The sequence below is a fragment of the Balaenoptera physalus genome (genome assembly GCF_965194825.1).
Source record: "Balaenoptera physalus genome assembly, chromosome: 2".
Lineage (NCBI taxonomy): Eukaryota > Metazoa > Chordata > Mammalia > Artiodactyla > Balaenopteridae > Balaenoptera > Balaenoptera physalus.
Window position 1 is genome coordinate 155,994,317 of NC_138883.1, and position 27,989 is coordinate 156,022,305.

Consider the following 27,989-nt stretch of genomic DNA (forward strand, 5'->3'; position numbering starts at 1 on the left):
TGAAAGAAATCTGTATTTGGCCGAGTCAGAAACAGTTTCAGCACCAAGAAAGACAGAGAATTCCAGATATAAGAGAGCAGTTCTACAGCAAACATTCCATCCTAGAAGCTTCTGGGTTCCTTTAGTTGCAAATCTCCAACAAATTAACCATCTATCCGGCCCCAGCAGGGGCAGGGGCATGTGGGCAGGAAAAGAAGAAAAGGAGAAAGATGAAACCATTTTCCCATTAATTTTAAAATGATGCATATCTATTACAAAATTTTATTTTATTTTATTTTATTTTAGCCGCAAGGCATGTGGAATCTTAGTTCCCTGACCAGGGACCCAACCCGTGCCTCCTGCATTGGAAGCACAGAGTCTTAACTGGACTGCCAGGGAAGTCCCTATTACAAAATTTTAAACACTACCTAAGACCATTAAAGAAATGGATTTTAGAACTGCCCTCTTCCAAGATTGTATTAATCATATAAAATTGGGACTTCCCTGGTGGCGCAGTGGTTAAGAATCGCCTGCCAATGCAGAGGACACGGGTTAGAGCCCTGGTCCAGGAAGATTCCACATGCCGTGGAGCAACGAAGCCCATGCGCCACAACTACTGAGCCTGCATGCCACAACTACTGAAGCCCGAATGCATAGAGCCCGTGCTCCGCAACAAGAGAAACCACCACAATGAGAAGCCCGCGCACCATGAGGAAGAGTAGCCCCCGCTCGCCATAACTAGAGAAAGCCCACGCACAGCAACGAAGACCCAACGCAGCCAAAAAAAAAAAAAAAAATCATATAAAATTGATCAAGAGCACAGACTCTGGAATCAACCTGCCAGGAACCAGCTCCAGAGCTTACCAGCTGTGTGATCTCCAGCAAATTAATTAACTTGTCTGTGCCTCAGTTTCTGTTGCTGTAAAACAGAGACAATAGCAGAGTTGCTGTGAGGATTCAGTTTTGTTACGTGTAAAGCTCTTCAAACCATGCCTGCACAGAAGTGTTCGTGCTAATGACTTTTCACATTTAAAACTTAGATCCCTTTGGCCTTTTAGTGTTAGGAGTGGGTAAGAAATTAAGGAATTCATTTTTCCCCTAAAGGTTCGCCAGTTATCCAAACATCATTTAGGGACTGATCTCTCTTTCCGCGTGTCTTATGGGTGGAACGGTGTCTCCCAAAAAGAGAGGTTGCGGTCCTAACTTCCAGTCCCTCAGAATGTGACCTTCTATGGAAATAGGGTCCTTGAAGAAGTAATTAGTTAAGAGGAGGTCATATTGCCCCTTGATTTCAGACTTTTAGCCTCCAGAACTGTGAGCCATTAAATTTCTGTTGTTTCAAGTCAAGCATTTACGGTACTTTGTTACAGCAACCCTAGGAAGCAAATACAGTCTTTGGGACCTGTAGTTGTGGTAAGAGATGTTATGGCAGCTGTGACAGCAGAGTCAGAGCAGGAGGAGGCCTCTTTCCACCCTGGACCCCTCCAGGACTCACGAGCGTCTGACAGAAACACCTTTGGGGACTTCCCTGGCGGTCCAGTGGTCAAGACTCTGCGCTTCCAATGCAGGGGGCGCGGGTTCGATCCCTAGTCGGGGAACTAAGATCCCACATGCCATGCAATGCAGCCAAAACATAAAAAACAAAACAAAAACAAAAACAAGAACACCTTGAAGACCAGTACAGCTTCCTTTCCAGGCATGTTCTGGCTCCGTGGCCTTGGGACTAGGATTCCAAATAACCTAGATCACTCCCACCACCCCTCAGCCAGCTCCCAACATAAGTAAAAAGAAGAACACAGAAGTTCAAGTGCTTTTATGGATTTCCATGCTTCTTAAATATTTAGTAGGAAATATGTATTAATTTTGCTGTAACTAGCAAAAAAAACTTTGTCTAAAAAAAAAACCAAAAAAGATGAGGTCATATTGGAATAGGGCGGGCCCCTTAATCCAGTATATCTGGTGTCCTTAGAAGAAGATGAAAAGATGGAAACACAGTGAGAAGACAGAAGCAGAGATTGGAGTAATGGTGCCACAAACCAAGGAAACCTGGGCTGCCAGAGGCTGGAAGAGGTGAGGAAGGATGCTCCCCTAGGGCTTTCAGAGAGAGCATGGCCTTTGACACCTTGATCTCAGACTCCAGCCTCCAGAACTGTGAGACAATACATTTCTGCTATTTGAAGCCACCCAGTTTGTGGTACTTCGTTATGGTAGCCCTGGGAAGGTAAAACAACATATAATGGACACACTTTTGTTCTTTTGACCTGGTGGCTTCTTCCTGTGCCTTCATGACATGTTTTGATAATCTGCAAATCTCAGAAGAAAGCGATCCTGAACATTTCCATGTTTGCCAATAGTTTTTGAGATAAAATTCGACATCTTGATATCCAAAAGGGCAAATCAGTAACTATTATCGGCCGTCGTGAATATTCTCATACTTTTCTGAAAGTCTGAACCTCCCTGTCAGCCCCACTGCTCACTTCTGGGCCCCCGACATGGAGATTTCCACTGGGACACCTCAAATAGAGTTTAACGTCTCGGCCACCATGTCTCCTTGTATTAAGTGAGGAAGGTTTACAAAGCTTAGCGGGGTACTGTTGATAATTCATAAAGTCCATCCACACGTTGCACTAAAGTCTGTATTTGTGCAAAATAAATCTTCCTTCCTTGGTTTATGACGATGTTAATTGCTTCTTAAGGACTGTTGGTGGAATTGGAGAGAGAATGCCAATGCCAGGTTCTATTTCACTTAAGTAAAGAAAATCAGATTAAAATAATGAATGACACTCCAGGAACTATGAGGTTTCCTGGGGGAGCGAATGACTGTCCACAGGGTCTTAGCCTGAGACCCCCTCTGTGGCATAAATAGGGATGCATTTCATAGCAGCTAAGCGTCAGGAAATATGCTTTTAATTATCACTTAAGATGTAACCTGTCAGAGGTCTTAGTATCACTTGTTTTTAATGAGAATTGATTTTCAGATTGCATTACCCAGAAAGCCTAGGATAATGGAAACCCCTGGTTCTTTCCTGAGACCTTTAGTCATCACATGTTTCTTTGTCAATCTCGCCGGCATCGGCAGCCACCAGACATCCGATCTGCCCACATGTGGCCCCGGCAGAGGGGCCAGCTTGTTAGCCTTAAAGTGATTCTGATGAATGAGATTCTACAAAGCTGAGCCTGGCTCATGAGTATCGCTGCAAAGTGGGAGCCCCAGGGAAAGCTAAAGAGGGGTTGAATTTTTCACTGTGGTCCACAGGGCGGCCTTGTCGATGCAAGGATGCAGCGCAGAGACAATGTGTTGATAGGAGAAGCACCCATCTGGGCCATGCCCACCTCTGGCTGCACCTTTCACTGCTTTCCTAACCTTTTCTGAAATGGCCAAGCAAGTCCTGGAAAGGCACGCCAGGTGCGGATGTGCACAAAGGCAGCGAGAAGAAGGAAAAGATGCCTGGTTGTCCAAGTTTTTCCCAACTTAAGTCATTCCCATACCATCTAGCACCTTCCTGTTTTTCTTGCCATAAACTGGTACTGCCTTTACAATGATTTCCTTAATATTTTACCTTAAGCTGACTTGGTAAACTTTGTAAGTTTACTTTGCAAAGAACACTAAAATCGGTACTGAAAACACATTAGTCTTACTGGTTTGGAAATAAAACTTTTCAGTTACAGATGGATATTGTTGCCTGCTGTTGGTTTTGCCTGTGATGGTTGCCTTTGCTAACAAGGTTATTTCTTTGCTAACAAGGATATTTGAGAGGTGTTAAAGGCATAGTAACATGATCTCGGACCTTGTCCTTTTCCTTGTCAGAATCAGAAAGATGGAAAGAGAATTGGACGGGGAATAACTTTCTCACTCTTCGATACCATATAATTGTTTTTTTATGTATAGAACCTAAAAGAATGGTGGTATGTGTCCCTTTATTTGGGAAATGATGATAGAATCCATGCATGATTACGTGCAGACCAGGTTGGAAGGTGATGTGGAGGGAAATTGGAGGAAGATGGAAAGAAAGGAGACAAAAAAGCAAGAGCAAGCAGGCTCTTGCTTCTCTCCACTATGCGAGAAACATAGTTTTGAAAAACAAAAATGATCGGAGTTAAAATCAGCCCTACTCTCAGTCCATCTATGTTCTTTTGTCTGTTCCGTGTGTATTATTTGCCTCCCGTGTATCAGCCGTGAGGACAAGAATCCCTGTCCTCCGGGGGTTGTTTAGTTCCACAGAAAACAGAGAGGTGTGTGGAGAGCTGTAGGGTCTGCTAGGAAGTCGCCTGAGTCAGATTCTGGAGTACCAGCAGCAGCAAAGGGGAGAAAGTGGTTACCGCGTCGTCACCCTGATGGAAGAGTCTAACACCTTGGGAAATGGAAAGTCATCACAATCAAACCAGCACATTTAGGAAAATAGAACACAGTGTCCCACTGCTTAGGCCCCCTGACTTTCTGGGCCAGGGGACAAGTATTTTTCCCTGCTTCACTATGTTTTGCTGACTATAAAAGAGGAATATCGGCGCTGGACGCCAGGTGGCACTGGTCATTAAAGTTCCAAGGCCCGGAAGTAGAGATGTCTCAGTTAGAAGTTAAGCTTTGAATTCACCAAAAATTTCACTGGTTGGCCTGATGTGATCCTGTGGGTGCCCCCAGGGTGGGTATTAGTCAGTGGTTACCACTGGGTTCATCCGATCCTTCCAGGTGACTCTCCCCAAGCCACGGCCTGGGCTGGGCAGTCCCTCCTGAACTTGCTGACCATGGTGTTTGTGAAGGTGGCCACCAACCTTGCTCTGCTCTTCCTAGGCTGGACCATGGGAAGAATTCTGGTGACATTTCTGACAGTTTTGCGGGTTGGTGTTCAAGGGAGTGGTGAGGTTTGGAGCCAGGATGACGATTAGATCTGGCCACCTCTTGGCTATTCAAGCACTGATTATAGGGATGCAACCTGCCACTCACATTTGAGCCATTTCTCTGGTCCTCCAGGGGAACATAAACCAGTCCATTTTATGCATTTTGAAGCAGTTTTGACCAAACACATATTAGGGCAGAAAAGAAACCTCAGTAGAGTTCCCTTGAGCCTGGGAGGATTTTGTAGATTTCATGACTTATCTCTGTGATTTCCATTGCCATGAAAAATTGAGAGTTGCCTCTACTTGATTTCGATTCACTGTCCCCAAAGCATCATTCCTTCCTTTGCCATATATAATTGTGAACTATATGCTTAATGATAATTTTCCTTCACGTTTCCTGACAATGGGGAGAAGCACAAGTTGGCCCCAAGTGTGTGGCAGCTGCCCGAACTGTGTTCACATCTCTGTGGGAGAAGCCAGGTCACCCTGATGATCATTTCCTGTGAGCAAGAAGCTATTCTTGGCCGAGACATGTTTAGAGCTCTGATCGCTGCAGAATGTACCTTCCTCCCCTCTTAACTAATGGGGTCAGACCTTAATAGTGATACTAACTTGTAGGGCTCTTAAAACATTTATTGCCACACTAGTGGTCTCCATCCAATTTTAAGGAAACCTAGTGGACCCTGTACATAGGACCTGCCTAAAGGTTTTCTAGCTTTGGTGGACAAGACAGGGATCCAAGCCTCCTCATTCCTCCCCGAAGGCTTTCTTCCCATGGTTAGTTGCCTAGAATGCTGTCAGCTCACCTGTTCCATGAATGACATGGATCTAGGAATGTAGAGACCGAGTTATAACCACATGCTATGGACTGAATTGTGTCCGCACAGAATTTATATGTTGAAGCCCTCACCTCCAATGTGACTGTATTTGAAGTAAAGAAGGAATTAAGGTTAAATGAGGTCATAAGGGTGGAGCCCTGATTTAATAGGATTAGTGTCCTTATAAGGGGAGGCATCAGAGAGATCACCTTTTCTCTCCTCCATATGAAGACACAGCAAGAAGGTGGCCATCTGCAAGCCAGGAAGTGGGTCCTCACCAGGGACCACACTGGCTGGCACCTTGATCTTGGACTTCCAGCCTCCATAACTGTGAGAATAAATATCTGTTGGTTAAGCCACCCAGTCTGTGGTATTTTGTTATGGTGGCCAGAGCTGACAAAGACACCATACAACAAAGGAAGTCTTAGCGCTGTGTATGAGAAATAAGCAGGGGTTCATGGAGGCACTAAAACTCCAATTTTAAGAACAAAACCGAGACAGGGGTTCAGTGTCGTCATTTATACAATAGAAAGAGTGCGGTCAGGCGGCCCCAACGGCGCAGGTGGCAGGGGTCCTATCCATTCCACTCTTGTCAATTACAGTACGTGTCAGACCGGATTGGTTTCAGCCTTGCAGATTAGTAGACAAAGGGTCAGCTCAGTCCTATCGCTGCATCTTGTTTTTTCCCGCCGGCAGCAGTAGCCTTTGGAACAATGTGTGGGGATAAAGTGTCTGCCACAGAATTCAGGGCAGGAGTGCAGTATTCATTCCCATCCTTGGAGAGGCACCTTCTAACTCTCTCTCTGGCGTATAGTCCAGGGAATCACACACTTTTCACTCCCAGCAGAGCAGAGAGATAGAAACAAGATGAGGTTTCCTCCACCCCCACGATTGGCACCTTCCCCCAAATCCCGCGAGTCTCATGGCACCAGGCAGACTCATGGCATCAGATGCCAAGTAAACAGAAAAAGATCACTTGGGAGCGAGCTGGCCACTCCTTGGATAAACCCAAGTCTTTGTTGTCTTATTCAGAAAGGCTAGTTCGGAACTGGTATCCTAATTACCTAGAGGCATGTGTGATGATTCAAGGCAGGTTGCTTAGTAGAGAAGCTCAGTGGCTTGGCTGTTTATCGGATACAGAGCTATCGCTTTTGAATACTTAGTATATGCCAGATACAGCCCCAGATTCTCTCCATGCATCAGCCCCTTGATTCTTCTCAACCACTGGGAGGCAGTCACTAAGATCTTCTGCATTTTACACGGGAGGAAACTGATGCTTTAGAGGCATTCGTGGACATTTCCAAGGCCACGTGGTCAGTTACAGCCCAGGGAGGACCAGATCCTTTACTGCTCACTGAGTGCTCTTCTCCATTTGTCACTTGTCTTTCTTGAGGGTCAGATGGACATTCATTGGAGAGGGACAGGAGTCCTTCTGCCTTTGTCACAAGCAGAAAATCCAATAATACAGGACTATGGGGAACCAATCTTTTTCTCAATTTTTTCTCAATTTTAAAGATCCTGAATCTCACTTTGGAGAATACATGTTCCTGCTGTTTACTGACATGGCTTACCTAAACTGTCAGAAGAGGTGTTTTATTCCTTGTAGATAATCTCCTGGAAATAGGTCTCTTTTGAAAACATTTTCCCCCCAAAAGGACCCCAAAAAGATTTTAAAAATCAAAAAGAAATTGATTCTTTGTGGTCTTCTCATTTTCCAAGGTGTTCTTTTTTAACAGTGAATGTGTATTATTTGCAATCAGATAACAATTGTGCTTTGTTTGTCATTGAAAATAGAGGGCTTTCAGCCCAACTGCCAGTGGGAGCACAGAGGGGCATTTTGCACTGTGTTCTCTCAAATCTCTCTTTCTCTCTCTCTCTCTCTCTCTCCCCCACCCCACCCCTCCCCTTGGAGAGCTTGCTTCATGGAATGTTCCTTTCAAAGTTCTTCCAACGAGGAGGCTAATGCAATGTCTTCTAGTGAAAGAACAAAGCACTTTCACACACATTATCTCTTGCCAACTACTCACAAGTGAAGCAAAGTCCTTCTCAACAGTTGGTAGCTTAAAATAATAGACTAGAAAGCTGAATATCTTTGCAATAATTGTAGAAGTAATTTTGGAGTATCTACTACTCAACTCACAGAACCACATCAACCAAGTACCTTCCTCTTTCTTTGAAAAAAATGATGTAAAATTGTTGAAGCAGTGGTCTGAAAGGTAGTCCATTTTGATGATTTTGAATTATGACAAATACTAGTCATTTTAAATGGTTTTTGTCTTCCAGGTTTAGCTTCTTGCCATGAGAGAGGTCAAGTGTCCTGGGTGTGTAGATGGGAAAGGGAGGTGACGGACACAGTGTCTGCCTTGGGTCAAAGAAGCCGATCATGTGATCAGTCACATGATCACCGGAATGTGTCAATCCCAGCATGCCTTCAGGTCAGAAATTAAATATATGTATATACATATTTAATTTATATATATGCTGTATGGCTTATGTATAAACACTTGGGTGACTTATGAAGAAACATGGAAGCAGATGTAAAGGATTCATATGGAGAATAAGAGGAGAAGAGGAAGGAAGAGGAGGAGGGGGGGGAGAGGCAGTGGGGGAGGTGAAAGGGGGGGAGGAGGAGGACGACGGGGAGGAAAAGAAAAGAGAAGAGAGAGGAGTTACCCTAACCCATCCTACAGAGAAGCGAGGTATTTCTTTTGAAAATTAAAAAAAAATACTTCTGGCTCTGTATTCCATTTGTACTTTTTCTCTTTGCCTCCTGCCTCTCACGAATCTTTTTGTCAGTACACGACCCTCTTCTTAAGGATCAAGGCCCCCGCTTTGAGGGACCTGGGGTCCCCTCTCACCCGCAGATGTTCACCGCCAATTGGCCAAGCTAAACCGTGAGTCACAGACATCCTAGGAGCGTGTGAACCTCTGGGCCCTGCCCCATTGTCACCCAGCTGAGCCGCTGACTGGGAGCCAGAACATTCTGGTGCCTGCCTGGGATTTCCCATGGTCATGGGCTTGGCCTTGATGCCCAGCTGGTCTTCCCACTTCACTTTGGAGCCCCTGAGGGTTTTGTTCTTCAGGTTGGAAAGTAAAGGACTCGGGGGTTTTAAAAAAAATTGTGGTAAAGTACATAGAACATAAAATCTACCACTTTAACCATATTTTGTAGGTTATTCTTTTAATGTAGTTAGATTCTCTTAGCCAACGTTGAAGACTTTTGCATCCATGTTCCTAAAAGTTTTGTCTATAATTTGCTCTCATTAAGCATTTTGTCAGGCTTTTCTATCAATGTTGCACTGACTTTTCTCCCCCACTTTTTTTTTACTGCGGAAAAACCCACATAGCACTTTGGGTGACAGTGATTTGTCGGTGAGGGTTCATCGATTGTAACAAACGTCCCGCTCCGGCGGAGGATGCTGATGGTGGGCAAGGCAGGGGCATGGGGGGCAGCGAGTCTGTGGGAAATCTGGGTACCTTCTCTCTACTTTGCTGTGAACCTAAAATGGCTCTAAAACTAGTCTATTTTAAAAAGTACCATGAAATTTACCATCTTAATCACTTTTAAGTGTACAATTCCATGGCACGGAGTACATTCACATTGTTGTGAAGTCGTAACTTTTTCCTCTGGCAAATGGGAAACTGTATCCATTAAACAGCAATTCCCCCCTCCCCCTCCCCCTCCCCCAGCCCCCGGTAACCACCATGCTACTTCCTCCTTCTATGATTTTGACCATTTTCCATAGCTCGTATAAGTGGACTCAAACAGTATTTGTCTTTTTGTGGCTGGTTTATTTCACTGAGCATAATGCCCTCCAGGTTCATCCATGTTGTAGCCTGTGTCAGGATGCCCTTTGGAAAGGCTGCATCTTATTCTGCTATATGGATGGACCACATTTTGCTCATCCAGTCATCCACTGATGGACACTTGGGTTGCTTGCGTCTCTTGTTTATTGTAAATAATGCTTCAACGTACAAATATCTCTTCTAGTCCCGTTTTGACCATTTTTTAAATACTCTCTCAGCAAATTTCAATTATATGATACAGTGTTATCAGCTATAGGCACCATGTTATACATGAGACCCTCAGACTTTATTCATCTTATAGCCCAGAGTTTGTACCCCTATATCAACCCTTCCCTATCTTCCCCCAGCGCACCCGCCACCCCAGCCCCTGGCAACCACTTTTCTACTTTCTGTTTCCACGAAATCTTTTTTTTTGGTCTTTCTTTGTGTGGCTTATTCCACTTAGCATAATGCCCTCCAGGTTCATCTACGTTGTTGCAAATACAAGATTTCCTTCTTGTTCAAGGCTGAATAGTATTCCGGTGTGTGTGTGTGTGTGCGTGTGTGTGTGTGTGTATGTACCACATTTTCTTTATCCATTCCCCCACAGACAAACACGTAGGGCCTTTCCATACCTTGGCTCTTGGCTTTTGTGAATAATATGAACATGGGGGTTGGGGTGGTGCTGATATCTCTTTGAGATCATAATTTCATTTCCTTCAGATGTATACCCAGAGGTGCGATTGCTGGATCACATGGTAGTTCAATGTTTGACCGCTTTTTAAATGTATAATTCAGTGGCATTAGGTACATTCACACTGTTGTGCACAGAGGCTGAGGCTTTTGGGATCCAGCACACAAGTTTGGGTTCCACCCAGCAGGGAGGCCACCCCAATCTCCAGGAGCCACGGCGTGTTTTTTAGGTGGGCTTCTCACTGTCCTCCGTCCCCAGCCTCTGGTCACCACCACTGCGGTTTCGTCGCGGCCCTCCTGGACTCGAGCCCTCCTGCTGCCCCCCTCCCTCTCCCCATCGCCCCTGCCTGGGGCCCAGCAGCAGGGTCCCTCTGGCCACGCACCTTCCCCTGCAGACCCCATTATGTCAGCAGACCAGTGCTGTCAGCCTGACCTGAGCACAGTAAGCCTCTCGCTGACCCCCTGGTGATGCAGAAAGCCCCCTCCCTGGGCTCCCAGCAGACCATCTCCCCCACCCCTCCCCGCCCCTTCGCTCTCCACGTGATGCTAAAGTTTCCGGGCCTGGAGGGGAGCAGGCTGGGTGAGGGGAAAGTGCCTCGGGGTTTATCAGGGTTCATCTGACCGTCTAACAGCAGGCGCCGGGCTGCCAGCATCCCCGACACTTGGATTTCAACCATTTTCTCCACTTGACACCTCTCCGCCCCCTCCCCTCCACACATAATAAGCCCCATTCTTCCCCAGCAGCGGCCGCCCGGGACCGCCCGTGTTGGGACCGCAGGTTCTGCTGAAGCCGCCCAGCTCTTCTCCCCTTTCCCGCCGTCCATTCAGCGGAAACCCTAGCTGCCCAGGCAGAGGGGCGCCCAGGCGCTGGCTTCTGCCAGGGGTGATAACGCAGGCCCGGCTGCCCAGACCGTGTGGTCATCGGCAGGTCACCAGGTCTCAGCTTCCACCGTGACCCCAGAAGCCAGAAAGAGTAGGCTTGCCTCTCCTGAACTTGCAGGGAGGGCTTGGGAACTGCTTTAGTCTAAATGTGAAAGTCCTGCAGAGGGAAGGAATTGAAGAGCTGGTGGGCGAAAACAACGACAACAGTTCTAAGTATTGTGCCTAGAATGAGGCTCTGCTCCCTTAAAGGGACAGTCAGTTGGGAGCAGACCAGGGTAACGAGGGTCACTTAAGGACCTGTCCTGGGTGAATCAGGCTGAAGTCACAGCACAAGGTGCTCAGGCTTGACTGCAGTTTGCCACCTGAATACGGCAGCAAGAGCGCTTCTGCTTTGGAGAGCTTTAGTAAGAAATTAACCTGAGAGCTAGTTTTTTTTTTTTCATATTTTAGACGTCCTATTTTGTCAGGTGCTCAGAAGTGCCTGTGACTCCAAAGATGTTAAACATAAAGGTGTTGTGATCTAGCAGGGTCATTCTGTACATTCTCTTCTGCAGCTTGGTTTTTAATTTCATGCACGTTACACAGCTTTCTGTATTTCACATTATATAATACATAGCTAGTTTTAATAGCTATAAACTGTGGTATTCATGTGCCCTTAATGACTGTCTTCTGATGACCATTTAGGCCATTTCTTTTTTTTTTTTTCAAGTTGATTCATTTACTATTATTATTTTTTAAAAATTTTTATTGAAATAGTTGATTTACAATGTTGTATTAGTTTCAGGTGTACAGCAAAGTGATTCAGTTATATATACACATATATAAATATATATTCTTTTTTTAGTTTCTCTTTCATTATAGGTTATTACAAGATATTGAGTATAGTTCCTTGTGCTATACAGTAGGTCCTTGTTGGTTATCTGTTTTATATACAGTAGTGTGTACATTTTAATCATGTAAGCCATTTCGTAGTGTCTATGTGTTTGTTTTTATTATTATTAGAAAGTGGCAAGTAACATCCTGTACATGTTGCTTTGTGAATTTATGTGAGTTTATGAAATCAATTCATAAAAGTAAAACAAAAGAAAAAAACCAGATGTTGTGAACTGTCAAGCTCTGTTTCGGCTGCCTAATGATTGGGAAGTTGCATCGTTACTTCTCCCGGCCCCTCCCGCATTCACTCTTCCTCCAAACAACAAGACTGCGGTGCCTGGAGCGGAAACGGAGCAAGCAGATCAGAGGTGATAGGACCTAAACTCCCCGGTGGGTCTCAGGCCCTGGGGCGAGGGAACCCCAGACAAACGGCAGGGAAGAAAGAGGGAGCAGGGGACGGAAAGTGCACCCACCCTGCATGGGTGCAGAAGCCAGGGCTGTGCCAGCAGGACCTCAGTAGAACCTCAGAATCTGTCACCGGTTCTAAATATGGGCAGGTCGTCCTTCAATTTTGCGTGGCTCATGTGATCTGCGGTGACAAAGGATGTGCACACGAGGTTGGCAGGGACCCAGGAGACCTTCTTTTCAAGTATTTTACCTTCAGGCAGTGGGAGCCCTCCCAGCACCTCCCATCCTCCGGTTCTCCAGCCTCTGGGAACTAAGCCTCCTTGGCCTGTGGACCCTGATCTTGGTCTGTGTCGGCTCTTTGCTTTCTTCCTGCCCGCCAGGTCTGCTTATTGCCTCCATGGAAACTAGGGCACATTGCCCTAGCACGGCGCTGAGTGTCTGACAGAGAAAAAGGAAAGTTCCTGGTGTCTCCACCTCCTCAGCATGAGTCTCTCTCTGCCAGGTGCGGCCAGAGGCTCATTAATCACATCAAGAGCTGCATTGCCTGTGCCTCTCCCAAGGAAGACAAGTGACAGTTAAAAGCCACCAGATGTGCACGTGAGTTCTGTCTCTCTCCACTTCTATTTAACCGGGTGGGGGGTTGGGACCCCCTTCTCCAGCGGGCTCTCCTCGCCCCAGCTCCCCAGATGTGTTTCTGTGTCCTTTGCATGGAGGGTGATTTGTTTCAGGAAGCTACCGACTGGGAGATGTTTCCTAGGATGTCGTTTCTAAGGAAGAGGGAGAAAGATGAACTTGCAGCAGTCCTGTGTCTCCAGCCCGCAGAATTCCCTGCCCACTTCGAGCCCAGACCAGTGGCAAAAAGCAGTCCAACATTCAGAGACACGCAAGAGAGCCCCCTTCCCCAGCCTTACTTCTTCGCCCTGTGATGCTCAGCTGATACACACAGGTGGGATCCTGGATCCGGTGTCCAGCAATCATGGCCATCACTGTGGAAGCTGCTCCTATTTTGTCCAAAGTGTGCCAGGGTCATGAGAAGAGCAGGCTAAGCCAGATGTCAGCTCTGTGATGAGGGCTGGCCATTCCATCTCCCTGAAATTTTAGTTCTTCTATACAATTTATTTTCCTTTCCTTTATAGTGTTTTTATTACAAATAAATAAGTTATTATATAAAATACTCCTAGACGTTTTCCCCCCTATCCTTACCCATTCTGTAGGACCCAGATCAAATACCAGTACCTCTTCCAGCCAGACTGAAAGCAGTCTCTTCCTTTTTAAACCCTTTCCCACCCACGTTTTTTTCCTGAACTTTTTAAAGGCACACTGCTGTCTCTGTTTATAAGTAATGACACACAACAGTATCTCCAGGATGGGCTAGGGAGGGACCTCTATCCCCTCCACATGGTTAGCACCCACTCCCTATTAGTCGAATGAATGAATAAGTGAATGTACTTGTTTTGAAGCATTTTCTCTTCTGGGAAATTTGCATTGAACAATTCAAAATGTTCCTGTCCTTCAATGGTATACAAAGTTTTATCCTATGTTTTCATCACAAGGTCTCAAAGTGTTATTTAGTTTTCCAGGCCGATGAAGAGATCAAAAGGATATGTAGTTGCCTCCAAGTTAGACAGGAGAACTTTTAGTTTCTAAAATACTCCTGGACTCTAGCCTTCTTCAAAAGCAAATACACTTCACGTTGGAGGTGAGCCTTCAGACATACTGTTTCTGCATTCCCCTGGAAAGGTCTGTTTCTTTTGTAACATTCTGTAACACTTAGAGAGCTTATGTTACCTTCATGGAGGAAAGAGCCTAGTGACTGAACAGACTTCCAGTAGGAAACGTCCCAGATGGAATAACAGTGCAGGTCTCCCATACAGACATTCATTCACGCTCAAGTATCTGCAGTATTGTATTTTCTACATTGCCTCTATACCTTTCAAATAAAATTTATTCGTTTCAAAAAAGCACACTAAAATGTATTTACAATGCATTTCATACTTGTAGTACAATGAAGTGATTTAATTGACACATCAATAAACTTAGGATCTGTGATTTTCTTCTTATATAACCAGAAATTCCCAGTGAGTAGTCAGGACATCAGCCATTCTCTTACACAAACACAGCTGTTGTTTTGAGAAAATAATATGATTAACAGAGAATTTTCAGGAAGAACTCTGTGTCAATAAAAATTAATTTTGAGTTGGCCTAGGAAATGTACCCAACACACACACACACACACACACACACAATTTCCACCTTTATATGCAACAGTAACAATTTTAAAAGATTGTGCTAGAACTTCTTCCTTTCCTCCCAGATCCCAAATCCCTCAAATATAAATACAGAGACTTTGAAGATGGAAAGTTTGCTTTTATTCCAGAGTTTGAGGTGATGCCAGAATAACGGAAGGGAAGTGTCCTCAAGTCCACGCAGGGCCAGATGCTGAGACCGTGAAGTGGGTGAGATTGCGAGGTGGAAGGAGTGGAGAGTATAAAGGACCAGTATGGGGGCTTCCCTGGCAGTCCCATGGTTAGGTCCGTGCTTCCACTGCAGGGGGCATGGGTTCTAACCCTGGTTGGGGAACTAAGATCCTGCAAGCCACATGGCGTGGCCAAAAAAAAAAAAATTTTTTTTAAAAGGACCAGTATGACCTTGGGGTTGTCCACAGGTTGGTAGGAGGAAAGACATGCAGGAAAGGAGACTAGGAAAAAAAAATTCTAATCTCTAAAGAGAAGCAAAGGGATCCAACATTTCAAAAAAGAGGAAGAGGGCTTCCCTGGTGGTGCAGTGGTTGAGAATCCGCCTGCCAATGCAGGGGACATGGGTTCGAGCCCTGGTCTGGGAAGATCCCACATGCCGCGGAGCAACTGGGCCCGTGAGCCACAACTACTGAGCCTGCGCGTCTGGAGCCTGTGCTCCGCAACAAGAGAGGCCACGATAGTGAGAGGCCCGCGCACTGCGATGAGGAGTGGCCCCTGCTCGCCGCAACTAGAGAAAGCCCTCACACAGAAACGAAGACCCAACACAGCCAAAAATAAATAAATAAATTCATAAAAAAAAAAAAAAAGAGGAAGAGGCCAAAATTGTCATGTAGTAGGGGCTGGAGACACCCATCGCTGGAACTGGATGTCAGAAATGGTAATGTGACGTCTGAGACACAGTTTGATGAACGTGGTAAAGACAGAAGAAGAATTTGATGACTTCAGCAACTGACTAGGAGGTAAAAAAAGTGAGGGTTCAAACACCGACCACTAGCACAAGCCTCACACTGAAATAAAAGAGAAGATGGAAGCCCCCAGGGGCCTGGCCAGGGATGAGCACTTCAGTCTGGAGGAGACTTCTGGAAGGGTGTCCGAGTCTATGGACATACCACCCTGAATGCGCCCGATCTCGTCTGGAAGGGTATCCAAAACCAAGAGGGAAGAACCTCTGGGGAGTAAGAGTCTGGAGATTCTAGAAAGAAGAGGAGTCATTGAGGCAACTGCCCAGATGGAGCGAGAAGGACAGAGCCTGGAAGAAGGTGGACCGTTATACCTCGAAGGCAGCAGGACGAAGATGCTATGAGACACAGTAAGCGAGGGAGCTCCTTCTGCAGTTTTCTCAGCACAAGAGGAGGCAAATTGCTGGGGAAAGCTGCGGAGTGAGGGGGTCTAGAAAGCTGAAGCAGAAGGCGGGAGCCATGGAGGCCAATGCACTTCAAGGAAAACAGATTTAAGTTTTGCTAAATGCCAGCAGGAGCCCTGCTGGTTGAATGGACCCATTGTGGCACTCTGTGACTTTCCCAATGCATTCTCCATACGTGGGGACAAGAGTGAAGGATGCGGGGCTGGAGACAGACCCAGGCAAGGGTCCAGGGAGACAGGAACCTGCAGATTCACTGAGTGTCATCCACTGTGGGTTCTCAGTAACCCCCGAATCTACAGGGCACAGATCAAAACTGATTGAAACTGAATGGAGTAAGACGATGGCTTCAATTCCTAAGCTGTTCCCAGCTGCTTAACCTTACAGAAGAAATATTTCACGTGGGTCCCTCTGTATATGCACTTCTTCCTTGCAGCTGAATAGTCTCCATCTTTGGAATGTTTTCCCCACCTCCTTCCTCCCTTCAGCTGGGCCTCTGCAGAGTTCTCTTGCAGGATTTCTCACACTCTGTTCCAATCTTTGCATATCTCCTGCTCTAAACTGTGGACTCCATGGAGGCAGGAACTTTTTTTTCCTCTGACTCCCCGAGCCTGGAACACTGGATCTCAGAATAGACTGGAGTCATTGACTGAATCACTTTGCATTTATTACTTAGGCCGTTTAGGACGTATCTTCATGTGCAGGCAGAAGATAAAGATCATGGGATCTGAGCACATTACCTTGTCCAGTCCCTTTATTAGAGACGAAGAAGCCAAAGCCTGAAGAGGTGGACTTCATGCCCTTGAGATGAGGAGTTGGCTAGTTTTCTCTTTAACACAACCTCCCAGTGATGTCTCTCTCACTCCTGCTCCAGGTCTGCTTTGGTTCTAATTCAGGATCTAACACCTAAGCAAGATCTGGCCTGACCACGGGAACTGGAGAGAGAGATGCCAGAATCACAATCGACAGAAAGGCCCTGTGCCAACGGAAGAAGTACCGAGCAAGGTGATGGTCAGTGTGGGCAAACAAGTGACCCAAGAAGAAGGTGAGAGAAGCTTTGGGATGCCTAAGTCCCCAGAAAATAAGGGACTGAGGTTTAAGACACTTCTCTACAAATTTGACAGTTTTGTAAAAGGTCAGAAATGGGTGCTGTACATTGGCTGTTCCACACAGTAATGTGCTGGGGTTTTGTTTTTTTAGCTTTATTGCTGGCTCTGTCACTTTATTTTTTTTTTTCAATTAATTTTTATTGGAATATAGGTGCTTTACAATGTGTTAGTTTCTACTGTACAGCAAAGTGAATCAGCTATACGTATACATATATCCCCCCCCCCTTTTTTTTTTTTGGATTTCCTTCCCATTTAGGTCACCACAGAGCACTGAGTAGAGTTCCCTGAGCCATACAGCAGGTTCCCAGTAATGTGTTGTTTTAACACGATTCTTCCAATATTACTCACTTGCTCCATTTACATATATTTCTATGGAATTCAGAAATTCCTACAAACAAGCAGTGCAGTTAGAATCAACAAGTTTTATTCTCTCTAGCCATTTCCCCTCAAAACAAATATACCAGTGTATTGTTTGTTTTTAGATGTCATTCTCTTACAAATTTTTGTTGAAGGAAAATGTCTGTTGAAGGTGAACTATCTTGTGCCCTACTTATTATTTTAAACTGACTAAGATAAATATTTAAAGTCACAGTTCTAAGTATTTGCTTAGCTGTGTTATTTTATTTGCTGTTTATTTTAGTTGGAACATGTGTGAATGGTTCCAAGAGTCCAGATTTAATAACAACATTGTTTGTATACATTCTGAGTAGCTTGAAGAAAAGAAAAGGAAGTTGTATCTTGAATGATTCAGCATCTTAGTCAGCTCAGGCTGCTATATCAAGAATACCACAGACTGTGTGGCTTACACAACAAACATTGATTTCTCACAGTTCTGGAGACTGGGAAATCCAAGATCAAGGTGCCAGTTGACTTGGTGTCTAATGAGAGCCCACTTCCTGATTTTAGAAGGCATTCTTCTCATGTTCACAGGGTGGAGAATAGAAAAATCATCTCTCTCAGGTCTCTTATAAGGGCACTAATCCCATCACAAGGACTCCACCCTCATGACCGAATTACCTCCCAAAGGCCCCACCTCCTAATGCCATCACCTTGGGAGTTCAATTTGGGCTTTCAGCATATGAATTTGGGGGGACACAAACATTCTGTCCATAGCACTCAGCTCAGCCAACACATACATTTAAAGAAAGGAATCCTGTCCCTAATTCACCTGTGAGGACACATGATTCAATTAAAGACCTAATGTTATGTCACACAGAAACAGAGGTGCTCTCTCCCATTCCCAGAGCCCTGCATCACACTGCCCGGCTGTGAGGGAGGGTCAGGGTGGGTTATTCTCCCAACACCCGCTCCCTCCATCCTGAACTAGTAAACCACTGAAAAGGCAAATGGAAGAAGATTAAAGTGCCTAGCATGAGTGGGTAGAGAACGTTCAGCCCATTTTATTTGGGGAATGTGAAACTTTACATTAGGAGACCCATAAAGACGACCCATTGAGATGCCTCTCTTTTTCGGATGAGGGAGTAGATTAGGGTCCCAGGGGTGGAGACTTGCTGAAGAGCCCAGCCAGTCAACTTGTTAGGACCCATTAACATTAGCGATGATGTAACTTGAGGTTTATCCCCTCTAATTGCAACGTACTTCTCAACCTCATTCGACTGCTCATTTCGTATCCCCGACCCCGCCTTATTTATAAATGCTCAAGGAAAATAAACGACTACCCGTATGGTGACATCGTGTCAAAGCTAACCAATGAGCTCTGGAGGCTCAGTCTGGCCCTGCTCTAAGTCTTTTATATGATGTGGGGGAAGTCACCCAACTGCACTCTGACTCCGTTTTCCCACCTGAGAAGAGAATCCCTCCTTGCCGCTGCATTTACTTGAAAAGACCTTGCTATTCACAACATGCGAGGCCAATCGAAAATATGACATTTCTCAATCAACTTAAAAAAAAAAACTGAAGTATGACCTTGGGGTGGAGTTTGGAGCCCACAGATCTCACAGCTTTTGGGTAAAACAGAAAATGCCCTGATACATACCTTTTGCAAAAAAAAAAAAAGATATACAATTGAAAAGGAGGAGAAAGAAAAGTGGGATGAGTCTAAAGTAGAAACACTAAAATAAAAGCTCATCCCTAATACTTTTAAAAATGTGCATTTTCTTTTTCTGAATAGGAGAGTAAGGGACGGTCACTCCATTGGAATATCTGGTCCTGCAGTAACATCTTCCTGTCTGCAGCTTTGAGGCCACACCTGGAACACAGATCCCGGCTCCAGGCGCTAACACAGCGGGCTGGCGTTGTGGCTGCAGGGATTTCTGCCCAGCTGGGCCCAAGGTCTGTGTAACAGGAAAGTCCCCGCAGAGCCTGCCCAGGTCCCGGCCAGCCCAGCTCCGGCTCCTCCTTTCCCTCTGAGATAGGGAAGCAGCTCTCAGCAGCCTGGGTCTGTGCATTCACACTGCTGGCATGAAAACAGGCAGCTGAGTTGAGTCAAAAATAACACAGCTGCTGGCCCTGGTCGGGTGGGTTCCCAAGGTGGAGAGAGACGGAGACTCCGAGACACAACCGGTTCCACCCCCCTACCCCCGCCCCCGATGGCCCTGGCACTCACTTAAACTCCTGCAGCCACCTGGTGTACAAAAACATGTGGATGTCATTTTGCTGCTCGAATGTTTCCCATTCGAAAATGGGAAGGCAAGGGCAAAGGCGATAAACAATTTTCTTAGCTCTGATTTCTCTCCTAGTGCTAAGTCTGCTTCCACATGGCATGAAAGTTCTAGAGTCACTCCCTACTGGAAGAAACGTTCCATGAAGCCAGCACAAAAGCTTTTATTTAATTCGGTCTCATGTCAAAATATTCCATTTCTCTGACCCAAACCTTCCTTTCCCTGCTGTGCCCCCCGTGTCCCGACCGCAGTGAGGATCAGCCTTACTGAACCTCCGCGGTCCAGCAAAGAGCCGGGCAGGAGGGGGAGAGAGGAGGTCTCAAGATCACCATCAACCTCCCTTCCCCTTGATAATGTGACGGGCTTTACAGGTTCCACAATGAGGAGGGTGACAGTCATTGACTTTTGACACCACCTTGGCCCCTGATTTTAACCTCTCCCTGATGGAATCAGATTTGCCCAAAGCCTCTTGCTCACGCTGACTTCCTGGCCTAGCATGTCTGGGATGAGGGAAGGCTCCTTAGATCTGTAAGCACGTCCGCACTTCCTGCTGAGAACATGCAGTTTGGTTCCTGTAGGTCGGCTCTGTGCTGCCAATGCCTCCCCATCCCAGTTCTGCAAGAGCCTAACTTATCACCTCCTGGGGGACCGAGAGCAAATCAGGTCGGAATCAGGACCAAGGCTGAAGAGCCAAGTGAAAGATGCATCACGCAGCTGGCCGACGCTCCAGCACTGAGACAGGCCAGTGAAATACACCCACGTGGGCTGCCCTGTTTATTAGAAGCGCTTAGCTTTCTGGAATAAATAGGAGAATCTCCAACAGCAAAGTTAAGTGATTTACAAAGCCCGTTAGAAAAATACCGGTATCTGGGATGCGGAGTCTCTATTTTGAGTCAATTTTTAAAAAACGAAAACAAATTTTCAAGGGCAAGACATCACAGTAGAAGAAAATCCTCTCCTAAGAAAAGACCGAATGGTTTACAGTGATCAAATCTATGTGCTATTTGTATGACTCGTGGCCTGGGTCCAAGGAGAGGTTCCCCTGAGGCAGAGGTTGGCCGCACATCTGGAGAACGCAGCGGACGAGGAGGAGAGATGCCTATGCATTAGTATAAGGCAAAAAGCAGAGTGCCCAAACCTGGCCATTTCCACAGAGAAAACAGACTTGATGGCCACCTTCCTTCATCAGAGTCACCTTGTGGTAGGCTGGGAGATGGACAAGCCAGCTGGTATAAGATAGAGACTTGCTTTTAACTGTGACTGGGCCCTTTGGTGCCACCACCTTTCTCTACTGGAGATGGGGGAGGGGGAGGGGAGGAGCAGGAAATCCCACTCTTGCTTCAACATCCTGACTCCACCCTTTGCTCAAGCAGAGGGTAGACCTCCCCGCCACCAGGGGTGAGCCATGGGCGGCGGCTACCTGCCAAGCGACAAGAACCACACCACGGGGTCCCCGAAGACGTTTCCCTGCCACACATTCTTGCCTTACGGCTGCTGGCGTCAGAGTCCCCGGGATGTGCCCGGGCCAAAGGTGGTCTCGGAGTCAAAAGGATGGGCCGCCAGGTAGTCTTTATACCCCCCGTCAATCAGGTTGGCGGCGTTGTTCCGGGCAAACCAGCAGTCCACCTGCTCTTCCCCGTTGTAGATTTTCCTCTGCTTCCACACCACCGGGACCTGGTGTCCTTTTACCTCGAGGACGGCCTCAGACCTCTCGCCTGCCTCGGGGACGGAAGGATGGGCAGGGTTCTTGCCGAGCCCGGTGAGTCTGGCCTCCTGGTTCAGGAATTGACCTGAGAGGACAAAAGAGACATCAGGTCTAGGTCAAGTGCAAGCAACGTGGTTGAACAAAATCTAACTTCAATTCGGGCACCGATGACCAGCAAATGCACGGGTGTGACCCAGAGGAAGGGGATACATGACATCAGAGCAGTGACTGTGTCCTCAGCTGGAGTCTCCCAGAGGTGCTCCACCTTTTCCAGTGTCCGGGGAGGGTGTGGGGAGGAGAGACCTGAGTGTATTGGTAGTGGCCCCCACTTCTGGAAGCTACCACGGGAAGGATGCCCAACCCACAAACAGAGATGCCCAGTCTCCTCCTGAGGTGGAAAGATGAGATGGGGGCAAATAACGAGGGAAGAAGGGTCCGGTCTTCCCCTCTCTCCTCCCTCTGGAGGACCCCTTCCACATGTGCACTTAGTGGGTGTGCACTGGGCGGAGGGTGTGGAAAGCAGGGTCAGAATCCTCCAGGTCGAGTGAGGGCATCGCCAAGGCCGAAGGGACAGCAGTCTGCGTCTGGGAGAGGAGCTTCCCAGGCAAGCTGCACAGAGACGCGTCCAGCTCGAGTGCCAGGAAATCCTGCTTTCTAAACCGAGCCCTGGCAGTGGCTCCCTCTTTACTTGTGGGAAAAACGCCCACATGAAATCGCACGTGGAGGAAAGCCAGGCAGAGTGGGCTGCCCGAGGCTCCCAGCCACAGGGGTGCCGCCCGGGGAGGGGCCGTGCATCTCCCGCCTGGTGCTGGGCCATGGGATGTGTTTGCATCCTCTCCCTGAGAGTAAAGAACCAGACCTGGGGAGAAGGACTCTTCATTTCTTTGCTCCCTTTCCCCAAAGACCTGTGCGAATTAGTTTATAAAGCCCATTCCTATTCTAGAAAAGTGTCAGGAAGCAAGAAGTATACTTTTCACACTAAGTTGAAAAGATATGTGCACCCCAATGTTCACAGCAGCATCATTTACACTTGCCAAGATACAGAAGCAACCTAAGTGTCCATCAACTGACCAGTGGATAAAGAAGATGTGGTACACAATGGAATATTACTCAGCCATGAAAAAGAATGAAATTTTGCCATTTGCAGCAACACGGATGGACTTGGAGGGCATTATGCTAAGGGAAATAAGACAAATTATTATGTCAGAGAAATTAGAAGTCAGAGAAAGACAAATACTGTATGATATCACTTATATGTGGAATCTAAAATATACAACAAACTAGTGAACATAACAAAAAACAAAAAGCAGAATCACAGACATAGAGAACAAACTAGTGGTTACCAGGGGGGAAGGGGGAAGGGACAAGAGAGGGTTGGGGGGGGGGTGGGAGGCACAAACTATTGGTGTCAGACAGGCTCAAGGATGTGTTGTACAACACGGGGAATATGGCCAATATTTTGTAGTAACTGTATATGGAGTGTAACCTTTAAAAATTGTATAAAAAAAAAGCAAAAAGAAAAATTGGCCATGTGCCAAAAAAAAGAAGACAAAAGAAAAAGAAGTAGACTTTTCATGAGCTACATAAAGACCACATTCCTGTGGAAACTCTCAACCAACTGAAGATACGGGCAGTATCCGCTTCGTTTTGGGAAACTGAATTCTGTGCTGTGAGCCGGCGTGGAGAGCAGCCACCTACCTAACAGGCCATGGCAGTTGCCAGAAAGGCCTTGGCCGTTGGCGACGTAGAAGCCCAGGTGGTTTCGCTGGTAGGCGGCTGGCTTTTTGTAGAGGTGGAGGAGGATGACGAAGGCCACGTTGCCCTGGATGGAGACGGTGACCTTGGCATTGGCGGACACCGACACCTCCAGCCCCTGGCTCCCCACGGCCGCGCTCTGGTTGCAGGGGAGGACCAGCCTGTTCCCACCATCCACGATGACTCTGGTGGGCGTGATTTCCAGGTAGGACCTCTCGGGCTTGTTGACGAGGATGGTGATGGTGCGGAAGTAAGTGCGCTGTTTCTTGTGGCCGTTTGGGGGAGCGGGGGCCCCGATCAACTCTCCGTTCACAGTCACGCCTTGAAGGTGGGGGCGGGGAAGAGAGCAGTGGTTAGAAAAACTACCCCCACTTTCACGAGAGGGCTTCTCATCAGAATTTCCTTCCTCTCTTGTACCTCTAGGACAAAGAACCTCCGCTCACACGTAGGGACCACTCAGTGCCCACTGAATGAAGGAAGGAAGGAACGAATGCATGAAGGTATGAGTGATTTTTGACCAATGTCCTGGGTAGGAGAAGCTGATGTAGGTTTGGGTGAAAATATCATAAAAAGGGGGTTGACATATACACACTACTATATATAAAATAGATCACTAATAAGAACCTGCTGTATAGCACAGGGAACTCTACTCAATACTCTGTAATGACCTATATGGGAAAAGAGTCTAAAAAAAGAGTGGATATATGTATATGCATAACTGATTCACTTTGCTGTACACCTGAAACCAACACAACACTGTAAATCTATACGCCAATAAAAATTTAAAAGTGAAAAAAAATAAGTAAATAAAAATTTTTTAAAAGAGGGTTGACATGTTTGTCTGCTTTCATTTCAGTGTCTGGTTATAGCTCCCAAAACCCTCGTGTGGCCCTGACACAGTATTTTCTTACCCATCAGTTTCCACTACTCCTGATTTGGAGACCCTGGGACACCGCTGAGCAGTGGGGTAGAATGCGAAGATTAGGATTTTTTTTTTCACTCCCAAAACTCAAGTCCTTTCACTTTCTAGGCAGAACTCACCAGAGTCCGCATGATCGGAGACCAGCCTCAGGATGTGCCCGGGCTGTCCATCGATGTTGAAACAGACCGTGAGGTTGCTCAAAGGGAAATCGACAACAAAATGGGGGTCTCCATCCGCTGCCAGAACAGGATGAGAACGGGAGAGAAAAAGAAAGAAAAGACATTTATTGGGCACCTTCTCTGTGTAAGCACTCTTCTTCTATTTTCTCATGAGTTATTGACTTAACCCTGTCAACAGTGGATCCTCAGTGTCTACACGAGGAAGGTGACGTGCTGCACCAGTTACGCAGTCAGTTCGTGGAAAGTAAATATTTGGATGCAGGTCCCCTAAATGCAAATATGATGCTCCTGTCACCACACTGCAGTCAAACATAGACAGCTGAACTTTAGAGGGAAGCGGGGCATCACTCTACACTCCCCATGACTACTGAGCCCACATTCTTCAATTCCCTGTGTGGCTTCCGCTAATCACTTTCTTCCCCTTTGCCCTCCCCAGTGAAGAGATGTGGATGAGAACTTCCTGTCCTGTGACCAGAGTGCCTTGGCCCTTGAGTCATTCACAGTGCCAGATGGACACAGCCCTTGCATGAGGAGTAATGACCAAGCCCAGTTTAGGGCTGGTGACAAGTAAAGGACACAGAGTCAACAGGAGGTCAGGTGGTGCATCCAGCGATGACCGTGGCAATCCCTCCTCTGGGTCCTGCTGACTTTACTGCTCTCAAATTTGTGTCCGCAGATAAGACCACAAAGTTTGGCTGGCCCTTTTTCCTTACCCATCCTCCTCATTTTCGCCTCTGCTAAAGATGAACAGTCTTGCCTCTTACTGTACAGACAAAATATCTCCCAAGAGTCTACGTCAATTCTCTTTTCTCGTGAGACTGGAGGGTTAGTTTCTCTCTAATTTGTACACCAAACACTGTGTTCCTGAATTCCTCTCTACTTTACGTGTACATGTATGTATACGCATTTGTATCTGGGGGGGGGGGTATGGGCCAGGAGTTCAGTGTTTTCAAGCTACAAGCCAATTAATGTTCTTGGTGGAACTGCTGAAAAACCCTCTCTGCCTCCAGCGTGACTCAGAAGGGCCTTTGGAAGAATCTGGTTCATCTCACTGTAAAGTGCCTCAAGCACCCAGTGAATGGCAACTTAATAAAGAAATACAAGGTACTGGTCTTTTGTAGATGAAAAAATAACGCCCATTATAGATAAAAGTCCATATTTTTGGCACTCTGTGGGTACAAATATAACTACGTGACAGTTCTCTGAGAGTTTCTTGTGTTCACACCATATTATTTCTACTCAAATCTTCCAAATCCCTTTATAAGGAAAGATGCTGCCTGCTCCAAAAAAGAGGGGAGAGGTCTGGAAGTCATTACTCCATGCTGCATCCAAGAGGAAAGTTTTCCTGGATTCCATAAAGCATGTGTGTTCAAAGGAACGACATGCTACCCACTGGAGACCATGTGTTTCCTCTCCCCAGAGCTAATCTCCAGGTTGTCCTGGGCTATGTGAACCTGCACGCCCAGCACATCGGCAGCAAGGCAATAGGAAAGACTTACAAAGGCAGATGTGTACATCTGAAGAATAAAACCCAGCCCTTGTGTCCTTATTCCATCCAGATTTTTATTATAATCCCAGGAATATGGCCAAGGGAAATTTTAGGGCATTGTTATCTGTTCTTCCCTTCTAAAGCCAAGGATTATGAAAATAATAAAATAATAATGCTTAAAAACCTTGCATTGTCACAGATATTTGTAACACCAGAAGCTAGAAGCAAGCATACTTCAGATCTCTAAAAACAAACGTCTTTCCAGCTCAATCATGCTGAATGTGTAGCTCTGTCCATCCACCCTTCTATCAGGGCTCCTGCCAGGCTCCTCAGGACTGTGTTACCCACGGGGTTTATGCGATGGTTTAATGACGATCCTGGTTTTGAGAACTGCCCCACGCTGCCGGTTTGCACTAAATAAATATGGGCCCTCACATCTCGTCCTATGAGCTCATGTTCTAACTGGCTTCGGGAAATTCCTGGTCATCCGCTTCCTAAACATTTCAACTCTCAAATCACACACCGGCACATTCTTTCCTTTACCTGAGGTTTTGGAGACTTTAATCCTTGGGTTGTATGGTTCCTTGAGAGCAGGCCCTAGAGAGGAGAAGGAAGAGATCCACCACCGTTATTCATTAAAGAGGAGGAAGCGAGAGGTACAGAGGGCTGAGAGGAGTCAAACACAGCTTTCAGATATGTTTGTGACAATTTAAACACATCTCTTTTAAAGGAGGCTCTTGGCCTCGCAACACAAAGTGAAGGTGTAAATGAGGAGGCGTAACTATTTTATTCCTCTGTAAATTAGATAATATTCTTCTTGTCTGTGATTTCTGTGTATATAATAGGAGAAAATATTCTATCATTCTTAAGGTATAGTTATGGGGGGAGGGGGGAAAGCAAAGTTGTTTAATGGGGACAGAGTTTCAGGTTTGCAAGATGAAAAAGTTCTGGAGATCTGTTTCACAATGATGGGAAGATACTTGACACTACTGAACTACACACTTAAAAATGGTTACGATATAGAGAACAGACTGGTGGTTGCCAAGGGGGAGGGGGTTGGGGGAGGGATGGAGTGGGAGGTTGAGGTTAGCAGATGTAAGCTTGTATATATAGAATGGATAAACAACAAAGCCCTACTGTATAGCACAGAGAACTATATTCAGTATTCTCTGATAAACCATAATGGGAAAGAATATTAAAAAAAAAGAATATAACTGAATCACTTTTCTGTACAGCAGAAATTAATGCAACACTGTAAAGCAAGTATACTTCAGTTTAAAAAAAAGAATGGAAAAAAGGGTTATGATGGTAAATGTTACGTTATGTGTTTTTTGCAAAATAGCAATTTAAAACAACCAAAAATATACAAGAATGTAAAAGAAAAAGATAATGCGACAATCCAGGTCTATAGCCATGTGCGTAAGTACAATTCACAAAGCAGCAGGCAAAAATAAACAATCAATTAAAGAATAACCTAAAAGTAAATTACTTTCTGTCAATAAAATAAAATTAATATCTTATTTCAAACTGTCTATATTAAGATTATGTTCCTCTTAACTGATTTTTGCCCCCCAGAAAATGAAGATCACAGTATCTCAATGTTTTTTAAGCTCCCCCTTCTCCAGCTGGTCCCTGGTCAGTCAGACACAGACAGAATCAGGCCGACCACGAAGGAGGAGCAACATATCAGTCTGAATGGCTGCTTTGAGGAGGCTTAAATTGTCACAGACACTCAAAAAAATCATAAAATTAAAACTAAAAAATCATCTTCAGGGAAATCCTATGTCTAACAAGCCTTTTGAGCAATCAGTCAGTTATTCCCTCATCTGTGTTCTTGGTCCTCTGAGTCTCGTGTCATTTGAGTTTGCTCTCTCCTGAAGCTGTTGAGATTTGAGTTGCTGACACTGAATCAAGATGTTACTCAAAAAGTCATCTTCCCTGGATGTGGCACGGATCTTGTAGCGTGACGTAACAACATCATGCAACTTACTTTTCATCCTTTTCATCAGAACGAATATTGTACCAGTTTTGCCAAGACAAGTTCCACTCTTTCTAAAGAGGCAACATATCATTTTTCACCCCTACATCAGGTCTGAACTTTTCAATAAATTTCTAGTTCTACACTCCTCATGGGAAAGGGTATCTCACATGTGTAGAACACTTATTATATACCAAGGCCTCTACACATTTAATCCTTGCAACAACCTTTCAGGGAAGATATTACTATCTACATTTTACAGGTGAGGGAATGGAAGCTCAGAGAGGTTCAGAAACCTGCCCCAAGCCACACAGCTGGCTAGGAGAAGCCGTGAGCTG

The 27,989-nt window shown here is 45.9% G+C and overlaps 1 protein-coding gene across 2 annotated transcripts in view; it reads right to left on the bottom strand.

Annotated features, from left to right (window-relative positions):
* Positions 1 to 14,202: 14,202 nt before the first annotated feature.
* ITIH5 (inter-alpha-trypsin inhibitor heavy chain 5) overlaps positions 14,203 to 27,989 on the bottom strand; it is an 80,598-nt gene continuing 66,811 nt past the window's right edge. Inside the window, exons 11-15 of one of the 2 annotated variants that reach the window (XM_082450567.1) lie at positions 26,217 to 26,270; positions 24,125 to 24,241; positions 23,027 to 23,404; positions 21,108 to 21,413; positions 14,203 to 19,368 (exon numbers count right to left, since the gene is read on the bottom strand). In XM_082450567.1, the coding sequence (XP_082306693.1) occupies positions 21,124 to 21,413; positions 23,027 to 23,404; positions 24,125 to 24,241; positions 26,217 to 26,270 (839 nt within the window). In that variant the 3' untranslated portion in view covers positions 14,203 to 19,368; positions 21,108 to 21,123. Of the gene's footprint in view, positions 19,369 to 19,770; positions 21,414 to 23,026; positions 23,405 to 24,124; positions 24,242 to 26,216; positions 26,271 to 27,989 lie in introns of those variants that run through there. The other variant, XM_082450566.1, reaches the window with a different exon arrangement.